General features: G+C 44.5%; 1 protein-coding gene across 2 annotated transcripts in view; it reads right to left on the bottom strand.

Annotated features, from left to right (window-relative positions):
- The window catches only part of LOC111858635 (thyrotropin-releasing hormone-degrading ectoenzyme-like), a 65,298-nt gene extending 59,221 nt beyond the window's left edge, over positions 1–6,077 (bottom strand). For both annotated transcript variants that reach the window (XM_023840563.2, XM_023840564.2), the window contains exons 1-2: positions 4,639–6,077; positions 2,525–2,798 (exon numbers count right to left, since the gene is read on the bottom strand). In XM_023840563.2, coding sequence (XP_023696331.1) covers positions 2,525–2,798; positions 4,639–5,480 — 1,116 coding nt within the window. In that variant the 5' untranslated portion in view covers positions 5,481–6,077. The remainder of the gene's footprint in view (positions 1–2,524; positions 2,799–4,638) is intronic.
- Positions 6,078–12,240: the final 6,163 nt, after the last annotated feature.

The following is a 12,240-nucleotide window of genomic DNA, read 5'->3' as shown; positions in this document are numbered from 1 at the left end:
CTCTCCCCAGTGCTCTATCACTTAGATCGTCATGGAAATGGCTCACTCTGCCCCATCTGCGGTACAGACCACTGCAGAGACCTTCGCAGACCCCAACAAACCCCCCCATCACGCACCAGCACATCCATCCATCCAAATTCTCACTGTGCCATACATAGGCCTGAGCGATCACATGCCAGCAGATTAATGTCCAGCCAGCCAGGAACAGCCTCCAGACTGACTCTCACAGTCTTATAACAGCTACAGTGGCCAAAGGATTAATTCATCTGCTGGTAAACGTGCTGTGGAATAAAGAGCTGCAAAGCAACAGGAAAAATACGACACACCTAATCATTTCTGGATATCTGAAGGGCCCAGTGTGTCTTACTGTAAAAATCTGACAAGGGCAGATGATTGCAAAGAAAGGAAGCTGTGAGCATATTAAGAGCAGGAGGTTAACGATGGACCATCGAACAGGGAAAGGGGGTCAGAGAGCCTGGCTGGGATGTGGGAGGTCCGAGGGGGGGGCTAGCCCATAGCCAGAAATAAACTTTAACCCGTAATTTTGTGGGTAAATGCCTGCTGTGGGGGGGGGGGGGGGGGGGGGGACAATAGAAGCTGTAGGATTATTTAACGGCTGATGGCTGGCAATATGGGAGCCCCGCTAGTCACCTGACTGACGAAGCTGGGCGTAACCCGGCAGTCAGAGCGCGGCTTTGTCAAGGTCAATTAGCCGATCTGCTCACCGACTGGCTGGGTGGTCATGAGCTCCGAGGGGATGTCGGGGGTGCGCGTCCGAGCGAGGAGATGCGGGTGTTCCAGCGATGCCCGCGACACGGCTGACTGCCGACGAGGCCTGAAGCTACGCGCTGTTCCGACACGCCGGACCGAGTCCATGGGTCAGGCGTACAGAGAACATGAGGTGTATGAGGGGGACTCGGCCCAGAGCCCAGAACACGGAGTACCGAACCAGAACAGGCTGCTGCATCACTGTAGGAAAGACTTCAAAGACTGCTGCCCCAATGTGTGGCAGGAGTCTGGCCCAGGGCCATGTGGCTGTTTAACCCACTGGTACACCAGTGACATGCCCACCGACACCACTAACACCATCGACGCTATCGACACTGCCACTGACAAGACTGTGTTCAGGGGAAACAGGTGTTAATGCGCTAAGTGAAATTTGTCGGGGGAAAAAAGGTGTCAAGGTTTCAAACGTGAAACATGGCATGTCATGTACTCATAACACAAATGGTGTCACTAATTTAAACATTTTAACACTATTAAAATAAAACCGCTATTAAAGTTACTGAGTATAAAAAGTAACGCAGTAATGCAATCATTTCATTTCTGGACTGAGAACTGTAAAATACTGAAATGTACTCCAATGTATAGAGTGCCTAGCTAACAATCTGTCGCTCTAGGAACATTTGCCGAATGATACAATTAAAGTATAAAAAAATTCAAAATGTCGAGTTTTCCTGATGTTACCAGAACACATACCTCAGGATAATAATATAAACACAAACGAAGGGCATGGTACAGCACCGTGTAACACTGTCACGTTACACCACTACTACAGCTACTACTACAGCTCAGGATAATAATATAAACACAAAGGAAGGGCATGGTACAGCAGCGTGTAACACTGTCACGTTACACCACTACTACAGCTACTACTACAGCTCAGGATAATAATATAAACACAAAGGAAGGGCATGGTACAGCAGCGTGTAACACTGTCACGTTCTGCCACTACTCCAGCTACTACTACAGCTCAGGATAATAATATAAACACAAACGAAGGGCATGGTACAGCAGCATGTAATACTGTCACGTTACACCACTACTACAGCTACTACTACAGCTCAGGATAATAATATAAACACAAAGGAAGGGCATGGTACAGCAGCATGTAATACTGTCACGTTACACCACTACTACAGCTACTACTACAGCTCAGGATAATAATATAAACACAAAGGAAGGGCATGGTACAGCAGTGTGTAACACTGTCAGGTTATGTCACTATAAGGTGCCTTTACAGTACACACTATAGGACTTACATAAAATAATAGTTTTATTATTAAATAATATTTCCACATTAATCATTAATAATAATGTGCTAACACGAACATGCCCTTTGTTAACATGTACAATGTGGAAATAAGGTTCCGTTAATGTTACAGTAAGAACGCTCTCTGCCAACTTTGAGTAGACCTTTAAATAACAAGAGCTAAAGTTTGGAACGCCCCCTATGAGCTGGGCTGAGCATACGCCCTCTTCTTCCCAGACTTGTCCTCTTTTTGTTGACATTTGCTGTGTGCACATCTGCGCTGCATTGACGCCTGCCTGCCCGTTCCCTCATTTTTGCAAAGTAAAATATGGTCACCTTAAAATTCATTAACTCGTTTAGAGCAAGGCTGATTTGAAGATGCCTTGTCGGTGTAAAATACATGCCAATAAGCAAACAGATATTACGATAAACACGCCCAGCATCCTACATAATTGATAGTTTCATTCCACTTGAGGGCCCGCGAACGCTCACCAGCACTCCGCTTTTGGTGAAGGTCTCCTTGTAGGTGAAGTTGCACACTGCCCATGCCAGGTAATAGGTGGACATCCGGGGCGTCCTGGAGAAATAGTTGGTCACCCAGCCGTCCTCGTCCAGCACGGACATCTCCACCGGCATGTTGGAAAGGGACACGTAGGCGCTTTCGTGCTTCAGGCTCACTTTGAAGGTGGCTTTATAGATGGGCTCATCGAAACAGGGGAAGGCTTTTCTGGCGTGAGTCGGCGAGAACTGCGTTACTGCGAGAAACCTGCGAACAGCCACGCGAAGCATTAATAATGATAATGATAAATAATAATAATAATACATTTCATTTAAAGGCCACCTGACAAAAGACAATCAACACAATATGTATGCATACTTCTACATTTAATCCTAGTGCGATCTGTAAAGTTGTCATAACGCCTTCGCTGGCCATGAGTAAAAATCAATAAATAAGTAAATAAAATTCTCACTACACTAGTGCCTTGGAAACAGGTCAACACAGTCCAGTGTCGTCTCCCTGCGTCAGTGACTTAGGCACTGTGAAAGTTTAACTTAGTTCACCTAGAGAGATAATCGATTTAGCTGTTCATTGTGTGTTATAAACCTAATAAGAAATTCCTACGCTTTAGCCAAAAATCTGGACGTATCATTTTCCTATAAAATTCAAAGCATAATTCGTGGTTTATTAACTTAGACAATCTGGATGTATACAGAATTCTTAAAAATCATACAAATAGCCCACAATGACTACTTAATATAGGCCTACATAGATTAATCGTCTTAATGTCAAAGTGCTCTTTTGTAATAAAAAATAAATTATAGCCTACATGAAATTGCATATTCATTATTTTCTGAAGAAGGCGTACGTGCCAGGGGCGTTTGGGTTTCTGCTTCTAAAGTTTTTTTTTTCAGGATCGATAGGTGATTGTGAAATATGAAAACTGGAGTAGAAGCCGGGAGCGCGCAGGGAGGGAATAAAGTGCCCGGGGCTCGAGGAGGATCCACCAGCAGGAACACCGAGAGGTCCGGATTAATGCTGCGGGACAGACTCCGCCATGCCAAGCAGGAAAAATACATATCAGGCGTACATTTTACCATACAAACGGATAAGAATCGCACGTCAGGTTACTGCTAATTTTTCCGAACGGAGCCGGTCAATCCTATATGGGCGGCTACCTAGGGCGCCAAATTGTTAGGGGGCGCCGACTTGCCAGCGAATTTCACTTCGCCTCGGACGGGGGGCGCCGGCGGTGAAGCTCGCCTAGAGCACTACATCGGCAAGGACCGATATTGCTTCAGAATATTAGGCAGCATCATGGGTGTCGTTAGGTCCGATCGGACGGGGTTATGGCCCCTAGTATCTTTAGCCTATTAAGCCTTAAGCCCGAGTATTTTAGCCCCGATACCAATCTTCCTTCAAAAACAAAAAAGTCAAGTCCCATGTAAACTCCACTTAGCCCCTGATCTTTTCAATGCGTAGAAATTTACGGCCCTGGTCAGTAAAATATAAAGGCATCGCAGACAGGTGGTGCACCATACGGTCCAGTGAAGTAACGCCTCTCTGACTGGTTCACTAAATAGGCTGCCCATCCTAAAGACTGACAGACAAGCACATTCTGCCTGAATGAATTTCTCTTGACAGCGTGGTGACAGCTGTCTTTCACCTCCCAAATACACTAATTGTATTCAAACATGCGTAATAAAATTAGGAACAATTTCCAATACCGTCCCATTAGGGGGATAACGAGCGCTACAGACGCGGCGGCTCCACCTGCGGCCGCGATCCCGATCGCCGGGGTCCGAGTGCCAACGGGAGCTACAGCCTAGATCGTCACCAGCTGAACACGCACGTCCTTATTATTTTTGCTTTAGTGGCTTACAATGTGTATGTACACGTGTTGCGTTAATCAATGCATTTCTATCTTTGATAATTTTTGCCAGAATCAATGTCTGTATTCATTACGAACGTCCTTTTAATAAAAGTAGCCTGTTTTACTTATTTTAGGCTATAGTTTATTTTTTATTATATTGACAACGTTTTAACCTGCAATTTTGGATAAATAGAATATTTACAGAATAAATAAACGTGTACATTTCTGCCTTACCTTCTTTCTCCATGCAAAACGTAAGCGCTTCGGAAAAACCCCAGCAGCTCATTTTCGATCTGAGCTTCGAAAGTGATATTCATCTTGTAGGTTCTGAGCGGTTTTAATTCCCTGTACAGAGCAATCACATACAGCTGGTTGGACGGATAGTGAAACTGGCGGTGGAGGCGCAGGGCGCCCGGCTTCTTGCTGTCCCAGTACACGGCCACCTTCTCCACATGCAGCCCGTCCACGTGCAGCACGATGAACTTGCTGGAGTTTACGCACTCAAACTCAATGTGAACTTCTCCAGAGAAGGTGAAGTTGTCCATGTACACAGAGAGCCTCAAGTCGTAGTGTCGTGGTCTCAAGGAGCCAGGTAGCCTCGACTGTCGCCACGGCTGGACCTCCTCATCTCTCTGATTGACCTGGGGGTCCCGGGATTGGTTGGACTTGGTGGTAGATGTATTTGGAGCCCGCGGGGTGATCTCCCCCGAGCAGTCCTCAAACTTGAAGCTGAGCAGCACGGCGATAACAGTAAGGAGGATGAGGGTGAGCACAGATACGGCGAAGCCCAGCACCATCCTCTTGTGCACGGTGATGCGCCGCTCGGTTGTTCTAGGTCGGACCGCGACACTGTCCGCCCATTGATCCGAGAGTCTCCTCCCGTTCCTTGGCGAGTCGTCCTCCGTCCCCATCGCCGTGAAAGATAAGCCCTTTCCACGCTTGTTCTCCAAAGTCATACTCAGCAGAAAACGGCGTTCAGGACAAAAGCGGCGGTGAACTATTAATTGCAGGAGTAATGTCTCCGGTAGCAATTTCTGACAGCAGGCATTAAACACACTGTTGTGTATTGCATACATAAAACAATGCAGGATGGCACAAAATGAGAAAAGTATCTGAGGGACTCCATTGACGCAACGAACGTAAGTCACTTACAGTAAGTGCAAATTTTGCTTGTATTCAGGGTCCTGCTACCTTCCAGTTGCCACCTTACGCTCTCGGTCTAGGAGCTGACGGGGATGCGCAGGAAAAGCCGCCCAGTCCCGGTGCCGCCGCTGCAGAGGCGCCTCTCTCTCGCATATTGTGGCAACTCGGCACTGACTGAAGCTCCGTGCGGCGAGCCCACGGTCCACAAACCCCAGCCTACTTTAAGGGATCATGACGTATCCAGTGGCAAATAAAAGCGATGCGTGAACAAGCCGACAGGCACTTTCCACAAATTTTCCCCAGTGGTTTAATAACAGTTTCAGTGATTCACTAAATGTCAAAACAAAAATAACGCGCCAGTGTCCGGTGAATATGCGAAATCTCTTGTACCCAGAAAAAATGAATAGCATAAAATCATTTCCAAGCAAATGCTGATCACATCTCTCATTAACTAAACAATTTTAAGATAACGTCCTAAGTTGCTGGCAGAGTGCGAGCAGGATACAGCCCTAGATAATGGAGTCTTCCAGTGCCAGTGCTCTTAGCTGCAGTATTGAGTTCTCTAAACTTTACAACCAATGATATTTTTTCCATAACGACATACACGTTCAGCGCCCGGCCCCTTCTGGAAAACCATCAATATACATAAATACTTGACCATTTAGATCTTAAACTGATCTGGTACAGCATCTTGGAGTGTAATAACAGTTTTAATTGCTCTTAAATCGTTCCAACTAAAGAGAATAATGTTTTGCATAGTTTCTCTTGGCGAAGTTGATTTTAAAGGGGGGGTTGACCTAAGGCACAGATATCATGTGCAACTTTCTTCCAAGCTCTGAGACGATTGAACGCGTAGATTTAAATAGATTTTTAAACAATGTGGTCCATGTGCATGTATCTACAGCGCTGACAAGTTTTCTCCACTGGCAAAGAAAATCTGGGAATTAGCTGCTATCATTCAATAAGCCATACATCTCCGCTAATTGGACACCTAATAAATCTTTGGCACTGTCCTTCGGGTAAAGCACCTAATGTATGCATTTACAGATAATAGTAATTTCATATAGTATGTTGCTGCAAGCTTTATTTATTTTAAAAATGTATTTTATAAACCCAATGCCATTTGCTTTTACTTATGAGAGGACAGTGCTTTGCCATGGGTTGGGGCCCCGTCCTGTTTGCGCCCGTTCCCTCTGGGATAGGCTGCGGACCCCAGGACCCTGAATAGGACAAGAGGTTATGGAAAATAAATGGATGGATGGATGGATGGATGGGCGTCGTTATTTCCGAGTATTTTAAGCTTATAGCCCAAGTATTTTAGCCCCGATGCCAATCTTCCAGTACAAAAAGAAAGTAAAATCCCAGGTAAACGTGACTAGTAACATCCCAGGATGGATGGGTAGATGGATGGATAGACTGCTGAAAGGCCTATGCCATATTGTGAATGGAGTATTAACGGGAGTACGGGCGTTTAATCTCTTCATCCACAACGCTACATTGCCTAAATGTTCATCACTACAAAGCCGAATTTCTACACCCCGTAATTGTTTTCGGATGGTTATCCCGCCGTAGGCTCGTTAGACGGCTCCGTAGGCGTGAAATCGCAGTCCCTTTGCTCCACAGGGCCATGACAAACCACTAGATAATCAGAAATCAAAGTAATATGACATGGAAGAAACAGATCTGCCTCCGAGACACATCTCGGATCCCGCTGCGAAAACGTGTTAATATGTTCCCGAGCAGAAAATGTACCGCTTTTCTGCTCGTTTGTCATTGCTGGGGGTCTGTACTGATTTAGGGTGACAGCTCCTCCGGAGCGTCCTGCGATCGACATGCGTCTCAGGTGCTTCCTATCATGGCTCTCTGGGGGACAGGAGTCCACGCTGAGTGCTCGAAGTCTTGGTGCCTCTGAGAAAACACCCGACACTCCTGGCTTCATTTCCCGGGAACTATTCCCCGCTAGATAACGTCCACTAGTAATAATTAGCTTTACAGAAGAACCGTTGTATGAAAATACAGATGTGCAATTAATGCTACATAGAGATTTTACGTAGATTAAACCGCCTCAACGTGCAAAGTTACTCCGGCGTGTCGGGAAGCCACGTAAAGATGAAATACAGTGGCGGCTCAGGATGATTTTCAAATGTATTTCTGCGGTTTCTGTGTCGGCCACCAAACAGCCTAATTAACTCCTGCTTATTTAATAGATGCGATTTAATGCCACTATCGGAAAGACCAAACTATGGAGCAAAACGCAACAAGTACTTGTCCGGTGCGTCTGCCTGGGGAAACTTACCAAACTTACCACTCTTGTTGCACTAATACGTCAGTATCAATCATTCGTATTAAGCTCCATGCGTATTACGTCACAATTTGTGTGTAGCGTTCATTTTGCCAGGGAATGTCGAAGGTGTCTTACATTGCTCAGATGCGCAGAATGCTCGGTGTTTCTTGTTAAAGAAAGTTTCATATAAACAACATTTATAGCGAGTGCTCAGGACCATAAAAAGCGTTATTTTCTTCAGGCAAAAGGGGGCCAATCCATTTCTTCATAACTTGTGAAGGAAATAATCTACTACCACAGTTGACCATAAGGTCTAAATACACGTGCAATGAGGCACAATAGGGCTTTCTTAATTTATCATAATGCGTGAATTTCCCACTTTGTCTTACAGTAGGGTACCTATGGAAAAACAATTTTTTAGATATACACTCAAAAAATAAAAACAGGACTAGCGGCTGTGATGCATATAATATGCAACGTCAAGTTCACCAGTCAGTTCTCCCTGTTACACCGGCACAGTGGCTGCAAAACTCCTACGTTTAGCTGATACAAATTTATTTTTGTCCTTTGGAACAAAAGTAGCTAGTCAGATTTATCGCTAAAGAAGGCTTCCATACATGACAAAGCACAAGATGCCACTGTCTGAGCATGTCTGTTGAAATTAACTAGAATTAATGCCACTAGCAGACTATCAAGTTTAAGTTCTACAGCACAGCACTGCTCTTTCCTAATCGCTCTATTTTCCTGTGCTATACTGGCATTCAGTCAACAATATAAGCCAATTTTACTACATCCTTTACATCAAGACAGTTTGCACCAATCTCAACGGCAGCTTCTTCCTTTTCATTACTGCCAAAGATGGTGATAAGCTATATTTAAAAGTCTGTAAGCCTGGTGATGAAGGATCTTTAAATTATATTTTATGAAGTATTTTAAATGTTTTAAATGCATAAAATACAACTTTTCAAAGTTAGCCTACTTTGCTGCATAGTACATCTGATTTTTTTTTCCATCCAGCAAAATACAAATTAAGCAAAAGTAAATAAATATATATTTTAAAATATTTTTAATTGAAATACTGTCCACCACTGCCTGTAAGGAAACGCTCAGAACACACAACATGCCACTTCCTGACAGTACCGTCCTTTCGATTGATTGCTTTTAACCATCTTTCCACTGCCTTTGCGGTAATCCTTCGGTTTCTTTGCCTTGATTTTTACAAACCAAAGGTATACAAAGAAAAATTTTCTTAAAACAAAATGCTACCGCCTTGATCTCATGTATGTGTACTTTGGACAACGACGTCAGCTTATAACCGACCTGCCCATATTCACAGAACCACCATCCTTACACACATGAAACCGCTAGTACTCATGTACTGTATATTCATGTACTTCTGGGAACAAATAAAACTACAGACATATCACATAGTGAGTTTGGGGAAAATGTCTCCACGGGTCTAATCGATACCATCCAGACATCCAAAGACAATAAAAATGGAGACGGGGCACCCAGGGGGCCGATCCGATTTCAGCTGGGGCAAGTGCCACCCTGTGCCCCAATGTCCCTGTTTCTGACAATAAGGAAGGCTGACCGGGCTGCTTTTTCCAGAAAATATTAAAAATGAAAACCTATAAGCTTCCAGGAAGCGCAGGGGGGCACCATGGGACGAGGCTGCTTCCTGTCTGCCAACACGTGGTTAACTGACCATAACGAAAGATTTTACCGATTATCGTAGTGATCCAAATAGTGCCTGTCGGTGAACCGTCTCCTTAACGGGACGCACCCCCTTTTTATCTTCTGATTAATGTACCCAGATAACCATTGATATACTGTAGGCTACCTTAATGACATAGGCCTATTTAAACGACATCATATACCAGAACGGAATTACTCCTAGTCAAGCTGTCCATCACATAGCACAGGTCATTTTGGGGTAGGGGGGATTTATGTTTAAATATCATATGTAGGACATAATTTAACACATTTGCAAAAACACTCATTAACTATTAACCATTGTTGCTGATCACAAGCACAAACAAAAGGCGGTTTCTGCAAGGATTGAGAACACATGTCCTCACACATGCCTGTAACCGCACCTGGCTTCGCTGCTCTGAAGCTGAAGATCATTTTCCCGCCCATGAGGTTTGTTTTTATAGGGTGGTTCGGGAAAAACTCATTAATATTCATGAGATTAACGCTACCTGATTGGCCAGTAAACGTGCTCTCATCACATGAAACTTTTTCTGCGATTTGCGCTCGCTCACGATTTTTAAAGGAGCATTACTTCAATTTTAAAATTCAGACCGAGATGTCTGACCGTCAGCATGACGTTATTCTGTTTTATTGACCACACCAAGTAAGACCTCAGTGTGGCCTTGCTCAGGACATCCATCTTTTTCCCTTTATTTTTGGAGTGGGACATCGAACAATGTCTACGGGCCGCCCTCTGCTTCATCCTGCTTGGAGGGTGGCTCAGGAAGGACCTGCTTTGAAGGTCAAACCATTATTTGGAAGCACCACACATATCTGGCCACAGCTGCTGATGAGCTCTCTTGCGTCTGCAGGGAATTTAGTGCCTTGGAACTTTTTCAAAATATAAAACAAGCATGGATGTCTCATTCAGCAAGTACGATGCAGCACAGGATGGTCACCACTGCTTGGAAAATGGGAAAGGCCCTTAATCCTTCCATGAATCATTACTAAATCTATTGTCCACATGTAATAGGATAAACATTGAAATGTGCATGCATGGGCTTTTTTTAATCCTGCAAAATATCAGAAAAGTAAGCCTGTCACTTTCAAATTAACTGCAAGGTTTTGGACTGATATAAATATGGAATTAAGCTTTTCAGTAGCTATTCTAACACAATCCGCAGCAACTTTGTCTGCTTAGCTTAGTCTGAAGAGAATAAGAGTGTGAGATTTTACATTAATGATGAATATGGGTCCCCAGTTCCCTGCATTCAGCTGGGAGTGATTGATTACCTCTTAGCCACTTTCTCAAACGGGAAAGCTGTTACAAACGGGAGAGCTGTTACAAATGGGAGGAGCTGTTACAAAAGATCCCCGTGATACTGCACAGGACAAGTCAGTTTGGAAAACACATCCCACTTCTTGCACTTTTGCGATGGTGACAAACCGTCACCTAGTCTATCGTGTCCAGCAGCAGCAGACTGACAGTCTCAGCGTCTCCAAGTTGTACAGTGCAAATTTCTTGCAATCAGCCATGTGGTTGATGTGGGATCCCTTCAAACTCCCTCATGTGGCAGCCAGGAGATTTCATATATTCACATCTTGATACCTTATGTCCAGCCCCTTCGTTTCATACTGCACTGTTTTTTGCACTGCATCCACTGTACACTCAGTGGCCACTTTATTAGGTACACCTGTTCAACTGGTCATTGAGGCAAATATCTAATCAGCCAGTTATATGTCAGCAGCACAATGTATAAAATTATGCAGATACAGGTCAGGAACTTCCGTTAATGTTCACATCAAGCACCAGAATGGGGAAGAAAGGTGATTAAAGTGAATATGGCATGATTGATGGTGGCAGAGGGGCTGGTAGGAGTATTGCAGAAGTCGCTGATCTGCTGGGCGTTTCGCACACAACCATCTCTAGGATTTACAGATAAAGGGCTGAGAAAAAAACCAACATCCAGTGAATGACAGTGAGTTCACTGTACTCAAAAGGCCTCCACAGTCACCAGAACTCAAGCCAAATAGAGCACCTGTGGAATGTGGTGAAATGGGAGATGGATGTGCATCCAGAAACTGCATGATGCTGTCATGGTAACATGGACCGAAGGCTCTGAGGAATGTTTCAGGCAATTTACTGAATCTATGCCATGAAGAATTAAAGCAGCTCGGATGACAAAAGTGGGTAAAACCCAGTACTAGCAAGGTGTATCTAATAATTTGGCCAGTGAGTGCTTAGCCATATATAATTTGTATAACAATACAGCACAATTGACTTATTAAACTATATTCCTAAGTCTGCTGGCACCTGTCTCTCAGTGACCTAACCTAGTTGTTCTTAACCTGCCAGTTGATGTCAGTAGAAGTTCAACCCCCCCTCCCCCCACCCCCTATTTCCTAAAGCTCTTACAAAGTTGAAGAGGTGTGTGCCAACGCCCCCAGCCCAGCATCTGGCCGACCAGCCACCTACAAGTGATCTGGGAAGGCTGTTGCACCGCCCCACTGGGCAATCAACCAATCACACTCATGCAGCACCAACTCTCCAGACAGCTGACATCACACCTCGCTATCGAAAACCGTGACAGTGAGGCTCCTACTAAATGAGAGTGAAAGGGATTAGTTGTCCTTGTTGACACACCATAGCACACAGTGCACAACAAAATGCATTTCGCCCATATGTCACATAGTGACATAGCAGGGGGCAGCTA

This window comes from Paramormyrops kingsleyae, chromosome 3 (assembly GCF_048594095.1).
Source record: "Paramormyrops kingsleyae isolate MSU_618 chromosome 3, PKINGS_0.4, whole genome shotgun sequence".
In the NCBI taxonomy this organism is placed as follows: domain Eukaryota; kingdom Metazoa; phylum Chordata; class Actinopteri; order Osteoglossiformes; family Mormyridae; genus Paramormyrops; species Paramormyrops kingsleyae.
The sequence above is the reverse complement of the archived record's forward strand: the minus strand, read 5'-3'. Positions and strand labels throughout refer to the sequence as shown.